Genomic DNA, 21,245 nt, shown 5'->3' on the forward strand with positions numbered 1-21,245 from the left:
CTATTTTAGCATATTCTTTTCTCAGCATTACAAGCATTTTTTTAAAGACCTGTAATAAAATACTAAAAGAAATACGCAAGCTGAAGTTTTTAACCTTTACTTCTGAAAATGCTACCTACCTGGCTATGCTAATGTAATTTTTTCACTATTTTTTGATTCACTGACCTGGAAGAAGTATGCAAAACAGGAGTTCTGACTTCACATACATGCTTGTTCTGTGTCAGTGACTCAAGACTACTGAAACAAAAAGGGCAAGAAATTGTTTTTTTGTTCAGAAGGAAAACAGCAATAGTAACATACTATTCCTTTCAGCACAGGTTTCCTTTGACCCCATGCCATTAAGCAATTTAACCCTTCTTGGCAATTACCCTATTTACAACACCAAAATTTTAGGGGTTTAAAAGTGACTGCCAACAAACCGTTAAATCACTAAGTAGCAGAAAATTAAAACTGCTTACATATTTTAGTTCTTAATATTTTGCCCTTGACTGCCTCACTTGACACAAGGCAGTGAACAGCATTGGTGTTTTCTTACATAAAGAAACTTCATTATCTAAAAAAATAAATATATATAAATAAGAAGAAAAGTTTTGGCTTTAGATATACATAGTTTACCCTGCATATGCAGTAGAAAGGAAGGAAAAGGCTAAACTTAACATTGTTTAAGGAGATGCTCCCCATTTCCAAAAAGGGCAAAAGGATGAACAAGGGATCCCATCAGGCATTTCACGTCAGTAAACATGTCTGTGCATGTACTGGGATCTCAATTAAGAAATGCAGTACGGGAGGGGTGAAGGGAGAGCTTTTGTTTCATGTTTTTGTATTTTAAGACAGGGACAAGTGTTAGGGATATTTTTTGGTGGTAGGTTAGGTGAAGTCAAGTTTAACTGTAAAACATTTCAGACTTGTGACTTCACACCTTATAAAGGCCACGGGTCAAAAACACTGTGCTTTAAAACTATTGTATGGCAATAAAGTGAAGTACTCCCAGAAAAAAAGAACCTAACCCTAAAAATTTGTTGTTGCTTTGTTTACAGGGGATACATTTCATGGAACAAACGCTTTCCAGCTTTTCCCTTAGTATAATTGTTATATCCATGGTTTGCAACAATATCATCCAATCCTTTTCTTTTTTTTTTTGAATTTTATTAAGGATTTCGCCACTTTTAAATCATGAAGTAGAGACCCTCCACATCTTAACCACTTTTCTACTACATAAAACGCCTTCCTAAACTGATGGCAAAATCTCTCTTTCAGCTGGTGCCCATTATCATTTGTAAAGCATTTGTGATAGAGTCAACTTGTTAAACGGAGCTTGGAAATATGTAAACACATTAATAGTACAGTGTGATTTAATACAATTGCAATCCAAAAATACAGATCTGTACCACAGAACATCTTACCTTTGACCCATGATGGAATGTCCTTCTGCAAATTCCATGGTGTTAAGAAATGTGACAGATTTTGCTCCCCCATAAGAGGGAGACCTAGGTATACCAGAGGGTGATGATGGAGCTTGATGGCCAGGGGACTTGTAGGACCCATTGCTCACTCGCCCTTGTAAGGGTTGGTGACTTTGTATATTGTTATTGGCTAGGTCAGCCTGTAAAGAGGTGGTGGAAGTCCTAGGTGCTCTGGAGACTGCACTGGAAAGAGAGGATACAGAGGACTGAAGAATAGGATTTCTGGAACTGAAAGTAGCCGCCCCAACCAGCAGATTGTCCTTAGAACCATACCGTCCTGGAGCAGTACGTGGATTCTCTGAGAGTGAGCTGACCTGCTGTAGGCTGTATGTGCTCGGGGTATCATAGACCCCTGAGTCTGCAAACACAGAATCTGTGTGAGAATGTAACAACTTCTCCCGTTCCTCCATTTCCTTCCTTTCCTGGATAGAGGCCATAATGGATTTGGAGAGGTTATCATAGCGCACAGGGGAAGGCTCTCTCGGATGTCCAGACGCCCTGCTCAGTACAGGGCTGAAACTTTGCACCGGTTGGCGCTCTGCTCCTCGTAGGTGGCACATTTTGGCAGACATATATGGTGAGTGGTATCCCACAGAACCAGCGGCAGTGTGTGCAGTACATTTAGCAGATGCTGGAGACATTGGGTTGAGCAAGCTGTCATAAGATAAGCTCCCATTGCGATTAGACAGGGCATTGGGCGAAAAAACACTCTTGTACGGAGTATGTGGGTCACCCTCAGATTTCACCATTTGAAGTGGAATCTTCTCTGACTCACGACGCCCCGTATTCTTCAGGCTTAACGAGCGAGTGTTGGCAGTGAAGCTGTCTAGCTGCAGAGGGGATGACTGGTAAGACTTGTGTAATGAGTTTTTACGATATTCTTGGAGATCTAGGTTGGGCTCCGACTGATAATCGTGACTGCGGCAATCTTCCTCTAATAAAATGCTGTTCTTTAGATTTTCTTGCATAGCAATCTATAATCAGAAAAATATTTTAGCATGTGTTTACAGTTTTTTCTTGTTACCTTACTTACCAATACAAGAGTAAAACCGTATTATCTGTAAGGGGAAAAACTGGATTCCAGCTTTTGAAACAAGAAAACATTGCTTCTGGAGTTCAAACAAGATGCAAAGCAGACTAGACACTTTGTGAAAATGGACAGTTTTGTGGCTGCTTGCATTGTACAGCCATTATTCTAGTCAAGTACAGTGTGAAATATGAAATAAAATTACACAAAATATAATACCTACCTGAATAGCTAGAAAAAAAAGCAGTGGTGTCATCCCAAACTTTTTCTTCTTCTTCAAACTGACCATTATGGGCTAGTTTATTCCAATCATTCACTGTCAGACAGTGACTCCTTATGAATGGCAACTCTCTGCAATAAAGAGCAGATTCTACCCATGTGGATCACAGTCTCCAGTCAATTGCCTGGCCTGATGGGGTAGAACTCCAACCCCTTGAGATAAATAGAGAGATTTCTTAAAAACTTTTGTTGGGGTTGGTCTTCAATGCTAATTATCCGCTGCATCCAAATGAGGAGACCGAGAGACTGGACTTTAATGCATGGTGCAGTATTTGATAAAAATACTGCAACCCAATTCACTTATAGTAATCAACATCATGTCTTTAATTGACAACACAATTAACTACATAGCTAATTTTTTGATTGTGTAAAAAAGCCCCTATTTTCATAGAACATTTCTTTCTATCCTATAAAGTAACGATTAAAAAGGCATTAGCAAAAACAGCAAAAAGGCAAGGCGCAAAGTCACGATCTATTATGATTTTCAAGGACAAACATCAATGCAACCAAAAGGAGGAAGAATACATGTTCTAATGTTACATGATGAAAGTATTTCCCCAATTACCTGTTCTGTGGCTGGATGGTAGTGAACTTTGGGGTTTGCTCCAAACCCTGGACGATATTTATACATGACTGGAGTCGGAGGGCTGATCATTTTTGGTGATAATCCACTGTCTGAAAGTAGAAATATTAAAAATACACATTTAGGTTGAGGGAAAGCTATAACTCAAAGAATGTTACTCTAATGTCACTCTTGTGACCTCAGTAGAAATGATACTTTACCCTTGTGGATATTTTGAAATATAAAGAATATTAAAAGATACATAGATAGATAGATAGATAGATAATTTCTACATATAAAGAAAGATGACTATGAAAATTACATTTTGAGAATAAGAGACACATATTTGTGATTAGAAGCAGTGACTGCAACTGTGAAGAGCTCGTTTTGCCTTCCCCCTTTACTGTCCTCATCTGTTCACAAAACGCCTATTCTTCTTCCAGAATGCAAGGCACTCTGACAGGCTCTCCCCTGTCCATTTACATCTACCCCTAGTTCACTCATAAAACGCTGCATTCTGGAAGAAAACTTATTTTTTTTGACTGCATGAGGGGAAAGGAATTGGAAGGCGAACAGTGTCTTGTGGAGTTCTCCACAGTCACAAATGCTCTTAACCTCTACAGAAGAACACGCCAGAGGATTTTTAGAGTAACCAGCAGAACATGGGATATGCTTTACTAAAGGTAGCGTATGTGATTGGTGCTTTGTGCCCAAGCATTTTTTACTGTATTTTAGCTTTAAAGTGGTAGTAAACTCTGCCCCTCTGATGCTGCTTCTTAAAAAAGCAAGTATAAAAGTATTCCAACACATTCTGCATTATAATTAACCCCTTTCGCATGTTTCTTAATTTTTTGCAGCAGTTTCATTCTTTCTTCTCAGGATAAGCTAGCGCCATGTTAATATCTTCTAAGGCCGCAGTGCAATATACTTCCGCCCTTTCTGCCATTCCTTGCAGTTATCTCGCACATGCACAATGATTTCTTAGTCAAGCCGCGCTCTGGTTCCAGGATTACTATGGCGACAGTGTTCCATGTATCACTCCAGACCTCTTTGCTATGTCGATATTTACACCCTCTGTGATGCTAAATATCAAATTGGGGGCATCAGGAACTTCTGAATGGGATTGTAATCCCGTGGTATCTCAGCACTGTGCTGCAGAGAAAGGATATGATGGACACGGCATTCTTATACTTATTATTGGACTGACAGCACAAAGACCTTGCTGTGAACTGGGGAAATGATGAGCGTGAGCCGACGACGTCAATAAAAAGAACAGGACAGATTACAAGCAAGGTTAGGTGACACCTACACACAGCAACTTGTATGGCTTTCACTGCTGATTTAAATGTGCAACATTTACTGGAGAGTGTTTACTACCACTTTATTAATCACTGCCCTGATAAAAGTGATTTTTTTCATGTACCGGCATTGAATTTTGTATAAAGCATGCTACTTGCCTATCACTTCACTGTTTCCGAGAGGTCCCTTCAGGTCTGAATATATGGTGGGGTCACCTTTAGGAGGTAGAGGTGGCTGTATATCCAGAGACTTATCATTTATGCCTTCTAGACTACCTTTGGACTAAAATTTAGGAAAAAAAAAATAAATGATGGTAAGGTTATAAACATTTTCTGCTACATAAAGTAACCCACAAATTACAAAAATATCACCTTGGAACGGTGCAAGTTAGCTTGGATGCCATTGTCGCTAATCTTGACAGTTATCTGCCTTTCTGACAGATCTTGACGAATGAATGGAGGTTTCAGTGTGATTTGGGGCCTCTTCTTTGGTTCAACCACATACCTTATGAACAAAAGAAACAACCCTGTTAGTCTGTGTTATGGTTCCCAGCACAAATGTCAACTGTGTGCCAAACTACACAGTTCAGATTTGAATGCTGAAATAGTCATTCACTTTATTGCAACATGTGCCGTAATCAATCCAGTTTCTCTATTAGGTAGCCGTAAAACAATGAAAGCTTTTATATCAAAATATGTTGCATTTTCATAATGATTTCCAAAATAGAACAGTGACATCAGCAGGTAACAGGTACAAAACATTATAAATATACACATAAGCTACTACAGATGTAATTAAATTGCATTATTACAAAAAGTTAAAAAATACTTGATCCTTCTAGGATAAAAGTTTATTTGTTATATGTCTCATTAAGTAGGCGAGGGAGCATACCAGAGGGGCAATAATTTCAAAACAGAAAAAATGGATTTAGCTCAATACCTCTACCCAAATTACTTTTTCAACCATTGTACAGAAGAAAAACAGATATCATTAACCACTTGCTACCAGGCACTTATACCCCCTTATTTACCAGGCCAATTTTCAGCTTTCAGCGCTGCCGCACTTTGATTGACAATTGCGCGGTCATGCAACATTGTACCCATATGAAATTTTGATCATTTTTTTCTCACAAATAGAGCTTTCTTTTGGTGGTATTTAATCGCCACTGGGCGCTTTACTTTTTGCGCTATAAATAAAAAATTGCCAAAAATTTGAAAAAAAAAAAAAAAAGTTTCTTTGTTTCTATTATAAAATTTTTCAAACAGGTAATTTTTCTCCTTCACTGATGTGCGTTGATGAGGCAGCACTGATGGGCACTGATAGGCAGCACTAAAGGGCACTGATAGGCAGTACTAATGAGGTGGCACGGATAGCCGGCACTAATATGCAGCACTGATAGGCGGCACTGATAGGTGACACTAATGATGGGTACTGATAGACGGCACTGACTGGCATCACTGCTGGGCACTGACTGGCGGCACTGACTGGCACAACCGCTGGGCACTGACTGGTGGCACTGACTGGCAGCACTGCTGGGCTGCACTGGTGGGTGGCACTGGTGGGCACAGGTGGGTGGGCACAGGTGGGTGGCACTGCTGGGCACAGGTAGGTGGCACTTCTGGGCACAGGTGTGTGAAATTGCAGAGTGGCACAGGTGGGTGCACTGCTGGGCACAGGTGGGTGCACTGCTGGGCACAGGTGGGCGGAGCTAGTGGGCGCACTGCAGGGCACAGGTGGGCGGAACTTGCGGGTGGCACTGCTGGGCACAGGTAGGTGGCACTTCTGGGCACAGGTGTGTGAAATTGCAGAGTGGCACAGGTGGGTGCACTGCTGGGCACAGGTGGGTGCACTGCTGGGCACAGGTGGGCGGAGCTAGTGGGCGCACTGCAGGGCACAGGTGGGCGGAACTTGCGGGTGGCACTGCTGGGCACCGATCATCAGGGCACTGATAATCAGTGCCCTGATGATCGGTGCCGATCCCCGCTCTGACAACTGCCGATTCTCGGCAGTACTTTCCTCACGATCTGACAGCGTGAGGAAAGTGCAGCCGAGAACCGGCACTTGCATTTCCCTCTAATCAGCGTGTCATTGGACACCGCTGATCAGGTGGTAAAAGGCCGCTGTGATTGGCCTTTTACCACATCACGTGATCAGCTGTGTCCGTAGGACACAGCGATCACGGAGATCGCCGGGTGCGCGCCCCCTGGGGCGCGCAGGAGAGCGCGTTCTGGGGGGACGTCATATGACGTCCACTCAGAACTGGCCGGCCGCAGTGCAGCAGTCATTCGGATATCTGCAGTCGGCAACAAGTTAACATAAAAAATATTTCATTTAATAATTAAAAATGACAAAGAAACACACTTGGAACAAAACAAACCCCACTAAAAACCATTAAACAATCATGTTCAGGGACCTAAAAGGATAATTGTTTCAAAGTCCACTATAAACAGTATCTGGTTATCAAAGATATGTACGTAGACTTTTGTGCACAAATTTTCCTCAACATGTACACTTCTGTTGAATAACAGGTCTGATTAAATCTGTTCTGTTTAGGGGCTGTTCAATTGTATTTGCATCCTAGATTCCATACATAGACAAAATTGGACTCCCTCACCACTAGCAGTTCATGTCAAAAGGTATCTGTGTGTGTGTGTAGATAGATAGATAGATAGATAGATAGATATACACACACACACACACACACACACACACACACACACACACTGTTTAGCCCAACTCTGAAACAGACAGGAGCATATAAAAACAGCAAACATGGCTTTCTAATACTTGTAACCCTATCCAACCAAAACGAACATAAATGTCCCATAATGCCATGAGAGTGATACTTATCAGTCTTGTAAGAAATCAATACTAGGCCCTCTCATGACTTGCACAGACTGACCGGTTTCGCCGGACCCACCCGGCTGCATCAGAGGCATAGGCAGAGAGTGCCTCTGATGCAGCCGGGTGGGTCCGGCGAAACCGGTCAGTCTGTGCAAGTCATGACAGGGCCTAGTATGGATTTCTTACAAGAAACTCCAGCTGAGACCCGGTGATTGACATGCCTAGCCACCAATGGTGGCACGGGTAGGGCGGTCCCTACCCAGAAATGCAAATCACGTATATATACGCGATTTTGCACAGCCTTGCCACCCCCGTAGCAGTAGTTCTACTATAGAGCGGCAGGGAAGTAGTTAAAGTGGAACTATACTCACCTTGGCTTCAGTGATGTGACGCCCTGGAGCTCCCTAATGGCATCTTCAAACAGCCAGCTTCCGGGTATCAAATGCCAGCGACTTTAAATGGCTGGCTCGGGATGACATCACTCCCATCAGCTTCGGCATTGCCCAATGTCTTCAATGAACTGCATGCATGCAGCTCACTGCATAGGCGCAAGCAGGTAGGTGATTTTATTGCAGAAGAGACAAAGCATGTCTCTTCTGCATTAAAAATCCTGCCTGTTGGCCCATGTACTACCTAAAGTTCTACTTTAACTAAAGATTGTGTTTTCCACTGGCTCCTTTCTTTAAAAATTAGCAGATTTTGTTCTAAACCTAAATAATAAAAAAAACCCACTGATTTGGGCCAAATTTCAGCCAGCCCATAAGGAAAGTAAAAAGTGTCTAAGTTTGGCCCTTTTTAAAGGAAACAATTTCTTCAAAACTATGGCTTGCAACGACATTATACCTTTTTTTTTTTCCAAGCCATGATAAATTTTGCTGATAAAACGGCACTACTTGTTAAGATTGTTGCTTAGCAGCAAATGTGATAAGAATGTTTCTGGATGCAATATTGAAGCCTGACTAGGTTTTCCAATATCATACTAACAGACACAGATTGCAGATAACATAGGCATGCTGTTTATGTCTACAATTGCATTTTTCATTCATCTGCTTGAAAAAAAAAAAATGTAGGTCTTAGGACAGAATCTTTACCAGGACTAGCATACCAGGCTGCATTTTTTTCTTACCTGCTCTGTGTGATCATAATAAATCTTAGAAGATATTAAGATGAAATATTAATGTAATAACATTTTTCTTTTTTCAAATTTCTATACTTTTTGTTTAAACTTACTGTTTCGTTAAAATGCTCATAATCCAGCATACCGTTTAATTACAAGGAAAGCACTATGATAAATTTGCAGGCATTTTTCAGTATGTGCAAAGTTTTGCAAAATACTTACACCTGCTGTATATGCAGTTTTATAAACAGGAAGAAACTAGTGAACTGTTAATTTTGAAGATAGTCCTACAGATATACTTTGTGTTGTTATCCAGTGTTAAATAATATTGCAAACAGGAAGCACGATAACGCAATAGCAATTTTGGAATAATTACTTTATTTAAATTATTTGGATGTTTTATCGCTGAACCTTAAAGGAAAAAACTCCTGGTAAAAATGAAACCAGTAAAATGCTTATACATGAGCAGTTTTACCTGCTAAAAGATTGTGTGCTCAGTAAGTCTTGTAGTCCAAGCGCTCAAGAGCACAGACAGGTTGGAGACCTTGCTTTATTCTACTGTAGTTAAAGTGGAACTATACTGTATCTGAGCACCAGATACCAAAAGCGCTATTTAATTAATTTTTAAACATTCAAACAATGTTTAAACATTTAGCATTTCCAACCATGCCCATCTTGAGTAAGGTCAAATAATTCATGTAGCATTTACTTCCTGGAATCCATCTGCCCTTAGCTCAGCAAGGCAGGCAGAAGGGTATGTTTCGCTGAGAAAGACCCTCCCCCTCTCCTGAATACTCCTGCGATGTATGACATCATTTGAACTAGGAAGTAACTAAAGAAATGTAAAAAACGGTTTAAAATGTGAAAAACAGTTTAAAACAAGTAAATATAATATATATGCCTATCTATTTACTAATGCTAGCAGCACAAGGATTCAAAATAGTAATTGTTGATTGAAAGAGTGAAGTTCCACTTCAAGCAATACTACATTGATTTAAAATGGATGAGAAGCAGCATGCCAATGAAAGCTGGGAGTACGTAACAATTCTGATTAAAAATGGCATGTCTTTGTGGGGGGGAGGGGGGAGCATGTGTGTCAAAATAGTGAGGGGTTAAGCTTGTTTTAGGGTAGGTCTTCTGAAAGTATGCAATATCTATATGAGGTAACTGAAGGTAATTAAAATGACTCTGGACTGCTTAGTGGTTTAGTAAAGGAAGGCCACCTTTAGGGTGATATTCATGGATCAGGGAAGAGGAGGCACCATGTATACGTTATAGGATATTGTGTCTATGAACTATAGGAGATGGTAATTATACAGCTGGTCGTACACTGAGTTTTTTTGTTCAGCCTGCAGGCTGAGCAAAAACAAATTAAAATTCTTCCATGGTATACAATGCACATGGACGAATCTCCTGCTGTGACTACTGTACTACTCCATCAGCGACTGGATCTTATTGTATGGGGGCTATTTCCAGCTGATAATTTTCCACCTGCCTCCTTAGATTCCCACACTGGGTGAATTTCTCCCGCTTCCTAGGGAAGTTATCGAAATTCATATACTGTATGGCCAGCTAAACTTTTGGACATTAGGATAAACAATGTCCTGAAACTATTGCACTTGCACAACACAGCCTAAACATTTATCACAAATATATGGATCAAAATGCATTTAATTTTTTTAACAAACATATAACTGGATTAAATTGTGTTTTTTTTTATAAAAGCCCAGGGTTCAGCTTTAATAAAACAATTATATTCTGAAGCATTTAGGAGGGGGTTGAGAATCAATTCTTGCTCCCAGCAAACGTATATCATTCTCTGGAATAATGATACAAACACAAAATGCTTATATTTGCTATTCAAAATTGAAAGAAGAGATGAAGAGGCACCAACCTACAGAGCTTGGGTATGGTCTCTTGAATTCTTTAAAAATGTGTTGTTACCAGAAATGGAGTGTTTTATTTCACAGTAACTCTCCTCTTACCTGGGTGACAATGGACTGCATAGCACATGCTGTATGTTTCCACAGCATCCTCTGGTAAAAGGATTAACACCTCCACGGAACTTCCCCGTCACCTAGGCAGATGTAAAAGCCATAATATGAGAAAACAACAAACCAACAGCAAATGGTACAATGCAAATTAAGCCAGAGAAGGTAACAAAAGAAACAAGTCATGACCATTTCTAAATGTGTAGCAGTCTTATTACCTGCTCATTGGTGGTGCGGCCTCTAACAACCAGCACTATATGGAATCCAGTGAGGCCAATGACAGGGATGAAAAACAGTCCGGCCACACACATGACTGATATTCTGTGCACAATAGCTAAGGAATTCAGCGTTATATTATGCTGTTTGGCTGTGTTAATATAGCTGGTATTGTCAGAGAAGCTCAATACTATTAGTTTACTGTGGAACAAAACAACAAACCCTCACTTACACATGACTGTAAACCATATAATTTGATGTTCTAATATTAAGTTGTTTAAACCAAGAATTGGCAACCCTGCAGCTAGGGAAACTACAAGTCTTCGAAAATTTACTATTGTATGGTCAGCTTAAAACTTTCCAACAACCATTCGTACAAAAATCCTCTAATACATTCGATGACTTGATAAATATCAAATAGACTTTCCCAAAGTAAAACCACAATCACAATTGAACTGAACTGCTTCAAGAAAAAAACTTCCATCCTTCACCTTCCAATTTTCTCGCTACTGTGATCGAACAAGTAGGAGCAAAAGGGCAAAGGGTTAAGAAATTCAGTGTGATTCTCCATTTGAATCTGATAATGTCTGATTCTCTGTGCAAAGAAAAACTAAAGTGCAGTTGACAAGACCTTTTCTGTGCAGGGCTTGGTGTTCTGCATTTGTCCAGAGTCTGGTACTCTGCATGGCAAGGCTGTAGCTATAATGGGAAACAGTCTTCAAGCTTTGCTCCCCATTCAGTTCATTTTAAATACACTATAAGTTCCAAGCATGTGAACGCCTAACCTTTACACCTACATTGCTTGACATTCCTTTTCAAAACTGTGGCCATTAACATGGAGGTGGCCCTTCTTAACGGCTTAAACAGACACCACATTTCTGAAAAGGGGTTTCCATGAGATTTTGTGAAAATGTGTGAGCTCAGGTACTGATATTGGACAAAAAGTGGTGCCCTGAAATTAGCATTTCAAGTCATCCTAATACGTGTTTCATATGGTTGATATCAGGGCTCTTTTCAGGCCATTCTTTAAAACATGTCTATATGGACCTGGCTTTGAGCACCTGAACTCAATATATTTGAAAGAATATCTACATACTTTAGGCCATACCGTTTTAGAAGTATGGATAAATTACCTCACAGGTTTGAATCAGAACCATGTTTGCAAAAGCAGCTTGACAGAGTTGTACGGCTTCCACAAGCATTTGTAGAAGTACAATACCAAGACTTCTGCTTTTATTATGACTAGATAGAGGTTCGAAGTTAATATGACCCGGTTACTTGTCAAGCACTGTCCAAAAGGATGTACACGTTTGCTACAATTACGATCTTCTAAGGATCTGACTGTTACGAACAGAGGACCCTCCGTTAAGGACCCACCATAAAATTGAGTAGTATATAGGATTTTTGTAGAAACATTTTCTAGCATGCACACTGATACAAACATATTACTCAAAATAAATAAAAACTATATGCATTATAAAAACACACAAGTATTGTTAAATCTTTGCAGACAGGATACGTAATACTGGTGTGGGCCTCTCCCAACATCTCCAGATGGTGAAGAACAAATATGAGGCCAAATGAAAACACCCCAACCATATGTGTGCTAAGGGATAGGAGGAACAGGAAGAAATAGCGGTAGTTTCTGCGTCCTATGCAGTTATTCACCCAGGGGCAGTGATGGTCAAAATCCTACAATTGCAAAAAGAAAAAACAAATTCAGGTATAAATGCATCGATGATTTACCAAAATATGGTCTAAAAAATATATAATAAAAAAAAAAAAAGTGAAAACAATTGCCTCAAGGAAGGAATTAGTGGGAACCCTCAAAATAGTTTGACCTTCACAAAACATTTTTTAAAAAAAGTCCCTAAGCATATACTTTTCATTTATTATTCTTAAATCATCTCCTAGAATTACATTCATTGTGGCCATTAGGCACACTGTCCTCTGCACAGCATCCATGTCTGTGCATTGTCACGTGCACAAACCTGTTCAGAAAATATAATTAAATTTTAATGAGAATATCTACTTAAGGCTTACCTGTATGTGAACAGCTTCTAGGGTGTGAAATTCGTCTCTATGGATATCTGTCACATCATCCTTAGTTTCTTAGGATGATTGTAAAGGTTTAATTTTTTTTTTTCTAAAATAACAAATATGTCATACTTACCTGCTCTGTGCCCTGGTCCTCCTCTTCTGGGGTCCCTGCTAGCAGTCTCAGCTCCTCCTCTTCTTCGAATGCCCCCATAATACGCAGCTTCCTATGGGGATACTTCCTATGCCGTCTCGATCCTCCTGAGTTGCACTGTGTGCATCTATGCACACACACAGTGCAACTCAGCCCTGCCCCCTGCTCACAGGATTTGATTGACAGTAGCAGGAGCCAATGACTCCTGCTGCTGTTGAGCCTCTGGTGGGAGAGGAGAGAGAGCAGTGTAGCAGCAGACAGGCACAGTGCTGGATCAAGATTGGGCTTAGGTAATTATTTAAGGGGGGGTGGGGGGGAGCTGAAATTGAAAGGTTTTTTATCTTAATGCAGAGAACGCATTGAAGTAAAAAACCTTTTACTTTAACAACCACTTCAGCTCTATAATGAACTATGAGGACAATAAGCTAATACTTTGGCTTCTTAAATCCTTTTCGGCTTAAAATCACAAGTTCAGGCTAGGTAGCCCTTTATTACTACAAAGCAGGCCAACGCAAAGTTAAAATGTCTAAAGCTAAAACTTTTCGGTTGCACAACCTTGCTCAAGACTGGATCCCTGATAGTGACAACAGTGGACCATGCCAGTGCAATGTGTGTCAGCAGAACTGCTTGTAGTCTACCAGAAGCATGTGACCGAGTCAAAGCACGGGAGCACAACAGTTGTCACGTAATAACAGGAAGCAAGAAGCTGAGCAAGAACAATTTTCATGAATGATGCCACTTTCAAACTGTGAAATTATGAAAGAGCTAACCTGACTGCTATGAGCGTCAAACAGCACCACTTTCCATTTATCTTCATTCTTAATTGTTGTAGAGATACACAGGACTTACCTCCACACAGTTGTCACAGACACTGCAATGTGAACAGCGAGGTGGGCGGTAGAAGTGACAGGTAGCACACCACTTCATCCGTACTTGTATTCTTTTGATCTCCACATTCTTGTAGAGGGGAGCTCGAAAGTCATCATCCTTATCTTCATCCTCATCAGCTTGGGGAAAAAAATGAATACGATTTAGTAAAATTATCTGGGCAACATGGATTCTTGGAGTACCTCCGATCCCATATTTATTGCTTTACTTGTGCAGTGAGTCTTAATCTCTTCTTTCAAACTGACCAAAGTGACAGTTTTCTGCTATATTACCCCATGTACTCTTTCCAAATCTAAATTTTAAAGTGGAACTTAAACATTAAACAGACACAATATAGTTCAGATATATACTCAGCAGTGCTTCAAAACATGATTGATTACGTTTGATGAATATAATTCTCAGATGCTTATACATTTATACAGAGCTGTATCTTAACGTGTTAAAATGACCCCATCATGAATGACATATATGGGCTGCTCCTGCAGGCAGTGGGTTGTGGTTTTTTTTTTTCTTAAAGCTTGTTGCCTGGTTGTGTCCACTATCAATACAGAGTCACAGTCAGAGTCTTAGATTGTCAGAATTCCTTATTGTTATACTAGTGCAGAACTGCAGAAGCACTGAAGGCAATGCACCTGCATGACAGCCAGGAAACTAGCGTTTTCACAATAATGATACTACAATATTCCTTTCAATAGGGTTTCCTTTCATTTTTATTCATATTCAAAAGAGCAGACTTGACACAAGGAGCTAAAACAAGAGCGGTAGTCTCTTAAAGCTTTAGCTTAAAAAATGAATGGAAAGGAATGGAATGAATGTAAATGGAAATAAACAGCAGCATATCTGTTTACATCCAGCTACCCATAGGGATCACATGGATCCAATTTTCCTTCAACTTTTGATGGATACAGATGTCCTATATGTGGCATCCATTTCATTTCTGAACCAACTCAGCAATGAACCCTCTAAGATGGAAAAGAAGTACCCATTTTTAGAGGCCCCAATAGAATAGTGTATTTTCAGTGAGCTCATATCTTTTAAATTATTACAGTTGTTACCTTACATTATTTAAATAAATTCAGCAGTTTTAATTGCTTCATTTATTTTTTGCAAATTTTCTTTAACTGGGGTTCATGTATGTATGAATTCACATTTCTTATACAATTAAGTTGCAATAGAACATTGATGTTAATACAAGGAGTGCATTCCCACATATCTTAGAAAACCATGTTAAGCACGTGTGTTTCATTGGTTCCAATATTTTGAGGTAGTTGACCCTGTTTATTTTTTTTTGTTATAGCTAAACGGTTCCTTTTTATATTTGAATTGCTGTATTAAATTCAGATATTGTATGATTATCCACGAAAAGGAGCTTTTAGTAGCTTTTGATATGAGACATCATTCCTATATCAAAAGGTGATGTTAGCAGAGGGCTCAAAGCAGTGATAAAAACCGTGCTTCAGTAATGAAAATCCAGCCCTGTACATTTGATACTACTATTAACCTAAACATTTCTTGTAATTAATTTAAGAAATATTACTTGACTTTTATGAAGTTTTAACTTTACAGAAAAGCAAAAAGATAGTAAATATATTACTTCACTGAAATGAACATATTTCAACATTTTAAATGCCAAGGTGACATCTACCACACTGTTTTTCTAGGTGCACTTGTCAAAGCTGAACTCCAGGATTAAATTAGAAAAAAAAAAACCCTTAAAATACCATGCAGCACCCCTCAACCACTGCAAGCATTACCTTCTTGTTAAATGTAACAGTAGAGGAATAAGTTGTAATACCTACATTATCTCTCACTGTAGCATGCTTTCATCACGCTGTGCGATAGTCCCCCAAAGCGATTTCTCTCACAGTTGCACTGTGACATCATTATGTACAAGGCATGACCTGTAGTCCTGCATTGTGCATGAGGATCGCAAAAGCCTGTGCAAAACCGGAGGCACAGGAGAAAAGTGTAGGTTGCTGGCTGCTCCAGGAGCAAGGAATAAGTAACAAGCATTTGACCCTAGCAGTGTGATTTGGGAGGGGCGGGGGGATGGCATTGTAAGTACATTTGAATAAACCCAAAATGTACAGTTGCAAGAAAAAGTATGTGAACCCCTTGGGATTACGTGGAGTTTTGCATGAATTGGGCATAAAATGTGCTCTGAACGTCATCTAAGTCACAACAATAGAAGAACACAGTCTGCTGAACATAATACTACACAAACATTAGATGTTGCCATGGTTTATTTGCACATAACATGTAAACATTCACAGTGCAGGGAGGAAAAAGTATGTGAACCTTTGGACTTAATAACTGGCTGACCCTCCTTTGGCAGCAATAACCTCAACCAAACATTTCCTGTAGTTGCAGATCAGACCTGCACAACGATCTGGAGTAATTTTGTACCACTCCTCTTCACAAAACTGTTTCAGTGTAGCAATATTCTTGGGATGTCTGGTGTGAATCGCTCTCTTAAGGTCATGCCACAGCATTTCAATTGGGTTGAGGTCAGGATTCTGACTGGGCCACTCCAGAAGGCGTATTCTGTGCTGTTTTAGCCATTGTTTTGTTGAATTACTTGTATGCTTTGGGTCATTGTCCTGTTGCATCACCCATCCTCTGTGGAGCTTCAGTTGGCGGACAGATGGTGGTACGTTTTCCTGCAAAATGTCTTGATAAACTCTGGAATTCATTTTCCCATCAATGACAACAATCCGTCCAGGCCCTGAGGCAGCAAAGCAGCCCCAAACCATGATGCTCCCTCCGCCATGTTTTACAGTGGGGATGAGGTTTTGATGTTGGTGTGCTGTGCCTTTTTTTCTCCACACATAGTGTTGTGTGTTCTTCCTAAACAACTCAATCTTGGTTTCATCTGTCCACAGTATATTTTGCCAGTAGTGCTGTGGAACATCCAGGTGCTCTTTTGCAAACTTCAAACGTGCTGCAATATTCTTTTTGGACCGCAATGGCTTCCTCCGTGGTGTCCTCCCATGTACTCCATTCTTGTTTAATGTTTTCCTTATTGTAGATGTGTCAACAAAAATGTTAGCATGTGCCAGAGATTTCTGTAGGTCTTTAGCTGACACTCTGGGATTCTTCTTTACCTCATGCAGCATTCTGCGCTGTGCTCTTGCAGTCATTTTTACAGGACGACCATGCCTAGGGAGAGTAGCAACAGTGCTAAACTTTCTCCATTTGTAGACAGTCTGTCTTACCGTGGACACATGAACATCAAGGCTTTTGGAGACACTTTTGTAACCCTTTCCAGCTTCATGCAAGTCAACAATTCTTGATCGTAGGTCTTCTGAGAGCTCTTTTCTGCGAGGCATGGTTCACATCAGACAGTGCTTCTTGAAACCAGTAAACCCAAAACAGGTGTGTGTTTTTTAAGGGCAGGACAGCTGTCAGCAACACATCCAATATCATCACACTGATTGGAGTCAAGGTTGGCTCACTCCTGGCTCCAATTAGCTCTGGGAGAAGTCATTAAGCTAGGGCCTCACATACTTTTTCCTCCCTGCACTGTGAATGTTTACATGTTATGTGCAATTAAACCATGGCAACATCTAATGTTTGTGTAGTATTATGTTCAGCAGACTGTGTTCTTCTATTGTTGTGACTTAGATGATGTTCAGAGCACATTTTATGCCCAATTCATGCAAAACTCCATGTAATCCCAAGGGGTTCACATACTTTTTCTTGCAACTGTAGCTTTAAAAGGAGGTCCATTTCACCCTATAAAAAACAAAACAAAACAAAAAAAAAAAACACAAAAATCTTTCTCCCTCCATGACTCCAAAGCATTCCAAAAAAATGGAAAATGTATCCATAATCTCTTGATTTTTAAAACCGTTTTAGCAAAAAAAAAAACACTCAATTTAATCTTCTCATCTATATTTTAAGCTTAAAAAGTGTTCCTTTCCTCATCAGCAGTCGGAGCAGTCTTGTGACTTCTATACTTCTATCAGTGTCCAGCAGAGCACTGGTTAAAGCTTGTAGGGGGAGTTTTCATTCTCCCCTTATTGTTCTATGAGGCTGCAGGACCCAACCCTTTGTCTGGACAGCGCTGATTGGCCCTGTGATGATCATATGCACTCTCCTAAGAAAAAAAAAATCTCTCTATCAATACACACCAAACTGAGTATGGGCTTGCCCCCAAGGCTCTGTTCTATCAGCAGCTGGATTGAGGACTGTGGAAGAAGGGGAGGATCAGAGAAGACAAGATCAAAGACCCTTTTTAGACAATGCAGAGTATTCCCCAGTGAGTATTACAAGCATGCTTTACTGCATATACAGAAAGATTTTACTGTTGTGGTTTTAGTAACTCTTTATGGACTGTTTGCCTAAACTGAAGACTATTTCTGACTTGAAACTGAGATCAAGTGTAAAAATTTAGAAAAGCAGCAGGACTTCCAAGCTTCTTAAGATCATGTGTGCTCATCACTGCATCAAGGCTTCATGCTGCAGCAGTTCTCTAGCTCGCCGTTTATACACACACACACACACACACACACACACACGCGTTAGAGAAAACCATGCATTGGGCTGTCACAAAATGCAGATTCTGGAGGCAGAGTAGAGCAATATCAATGATGTCCCTTCAGATATAAGAAGTTATCTGCAAACTGAGAATATAGACAGAACTGTGCCTAGTTACTATAGCAATGCTACTAGAGTAACTGCACATCACTGGAGAGAAAGACTCATATAGAAGGGAGGAGAACCATATAGAGGAAGCATACTCCAAGGAAATAAAAGACACTGTGGAGATGAGAAATACATAGACCTCTGGGAATTACAGATCCTAGTGAGAAGAGAGGTTTACGTGGGAGTACAAGAGACATTTACTAAGGAGAAAAAGTAGGTGGGAATGTAGTGAGACAGAAAGGTGGGAGACCAAGAGTAGCTCATATGGTGAAGATCAGTAAACATCATAGCAATTCATTCATATTTAAGTACCAACTTAAAACAGAAGGAAGATAACCAACATTAATTCTGTACATAATGATCCAGATATATCTGCTTGTAAAGGCTTGAATTTTAAAGCTAGTTGTGCCTGGAACCCAGGTTTACAACAGAAATGCATGTATTAACATAAACGGTTTGCACTGGAAACAGAAAATAGCACACCTTAAATGCATTACACAGGACTGTTTTGCAATGCACTCTAAAACAAAAGTGTGCACTTCCTCTTATGTATTCATTTTTTTGGTGCTTAAATATACAGAAAAGTATGGGAATGCTTCCATTGCAATCAAGCCATTCGTCTCAGATAGCCCAGCATATAAAAAGTACATGGTGAACCTCACCTCCTTCCTCTTCTTTCTTTCCACCCCTCTATTATATTCTTTTTTGTAGAATATGTATTCTGTCATCACAGCTCTCTGTATGGCTAGGATTGTGACTCGGCAGTCGGCTTCACCATACTGTACAGACAGTAAGGCCCACTCCCCCCCCCCCCCCTATTCTCCTATACGGTTTCTCTCTCTCAGGCCAGCTACATGATTTGATTTATGACTACCTCCAGATTGTACTGCTTACGGTCTCCTTGTACTAAAATCGCCTAGTACCCAGTCATACTTGCCTAGTTTTCAGTTCATTAGTGACTCTTTCAATACACCATGCCATTGCTTAAGTTAAATATTAGTTGCTTCTTTTGCGTAATGTGAGATTTCAAATGTTGACCTCTCCTTACAATTTGTATGCACCCCGGAACTATTTAGTGTACTATGCTGGCCTGTTTCTCTTTTGTTTGTACCAAACTTTTCATCAATAAAAATTGTTGAGCAAGAAAAAAGTACATGGCATGGCCATATCTGAACTACCTGGCTGTTTGTCTTCCTGCAGATCTTGACTGTGTGGGAAACAAATGAGGACTACAAATGTAGGTAGATTTGGACTACAAATATAGGCAGGTCTGGTCATCGTATAGTTGGAATGCTTATCCACAAAAAAAAAAAAACCTAAAACCGTGAGGCACATCTGCAATTCAGCTCTACAATTAATAATATACAGTTACCTAAATAAACATACATACGGTACATTATAAACATGCACATTATATGGATAAAAGTTGTATACTCTATCATAAAACCATACAGCAGATTGCACACAAGCAGACAACCTCTTAACCGAATACATAAATATACCAACATGTATGACTGCCAGCTTTGAATAACAAAGAGTAGACAGACAAAGGCTCACAAAAATGAATGACAAAATGTGAACGGGGGTTTGGGGTGGCTTCTATGTAAATTAGATTAGACTGAAATAAATAACCATTTTAAAATTGGGTAAATGTCACTGGTTCAAAAATTAAATATGGACACCAAAAATTAGATGGGAAATGCATAACTGCCAGCAGTTGGTTGAGCTTTTTAAAAACCATGGACGCTGGGGTGGGGTGAACAAAAAGCAAGCATACAATGACACACTGTCATGCAATCCTTCTCATGTACTTGAGTTGGAAAAGTATCCATTGTTCAGCTATTGATTATTCATCATAAGTAGTGTTGTGTTATAGGCTTGAACCAGCAAGAGAGTCCAAAGGGGGCTATAATGAAAATACACCCCTATACCCATTGTATCGTCACATTGTTAATAAACACAATAGTGTATTACACTTGATTATAAATGTAAAAAAGTTGACTGAAGGGTGAAGCAGTAGGAAGCGAATTGCACAAGATCCTAAGGAAAGATGATCAAGATGGAGGTTAATTGTTTCATAGGGTATTTACCGGTTTTGAGACCTTGGCAACAACTTCTGTTTTTTTAGTGAATTTTTCATTGGAAGCTATTAAGAATGGACTTTAGCATGTGGTGCGCATGTTGATTTAACAAAGTTTGGCTAAATAGCAGCACTTGTTATCACCATTGTTATGGTTCTATAAACTTTAAATGTGCTTCATTGGTGTATGCAAAAACATTCAGGATCTGTGGATATAGCATTTTCTGTGTGTCCAAGTGTCTTTGGAATTTTGTAGATCGTGTATTAGGGCTAATTAGTCGGGAAAAAAAAAACAAAACACACACACACACTCTCTCTGAGGCTCCATGCACACTAGTGTGGATAAAAACCACTGGTAATAGAGGTTTTTAGTAGCATTTAGGGGCTTGAGCGTTTTATTAGCATTTTTACAGTACATGTAGAGAGAAAAAAATAAAGCTAAAAAAAAAAAGCTATTAGGAGCGGTTTAGTAAACATTTAGCAGTGTTTATGAGCATTTAATGTTTTTCTGCTGGAAAAACACTCCAAAAAAAGTTTACAAAAACAATTTTTTTTCTGCTCCTAGAAGCTCAAAAAATGCTAATAGCCTAAAAACAGTGTGCATGGACACATAACATAACACAATTTAGATTCTAGGAGCA

General features: G+C 39.7%; 1 protein-coding gene across 2 annotated transcripts in view; it reads right to left on the bottom strand.

The window, feature by feature from the left end:
- The window catches only part of ZDHHC8 (zDHHC palmitoyltransferase 8), a 128,561-nt gene that overhangs the window by 22,572 nt on the left and 84,744 nt on the right, over positions 1-21,245 (bottom strand). Inside the window, exons 3-10 of one of the 2 annotated variants that reach the window (XM_089672454.1) lie at positions 13,839-13,996; positions 12,318-12,490; positions 10,801-10,903; positions 10,577-10,668; positions 5,002-5,134; positions 4,785-4,912; positions 3,335-3,440; positions 1,404-2,437 (exon numbers count right to left, since the gene is read on the bottom strand). In XM_089672454.1, the coding sequence (XP_089528580.1) occupies positions 1,404-2,437; positions 3,335-3,440; positions 4,785-4,912; positions 5,002-5,134; positions 10,577-10,668; positions 10,801-10,903; positions 12,318-12,490; positions 13,839-13,996 (1,927 nt within the window). Of the gene's footprint in view, positions 1-1,403; positions 2,438-3,334; positions 3,445-4,784; positions 4,913-5,001; positions 5,135-10,576; positions 10,669-10,800; positions 10,904-12,317; positions 12,491-13,838; positions 13,997-21,245 lie in introns of both variants that reach the window. The other variant, XM_089672453.1, reaches the window with a different exon arrangement.

The sequence above is a fragment of the Staurois parvus genome, unplaced genomic scaffold, assembly GCF_062004578.1.
Source record: "Staurois parvus isolate SC_StPar_1 unplaced genomic scaffold, SC_StPar_1.0 ptg000129l, whole genome shotgun sequence".
Classification (NCBI taxonomy): domain Eukaryota; kingdom Metazoa; phylum Chordata; class Amphibia; order Anura; family Ranidae; genus Staurois; species Staurois parvus.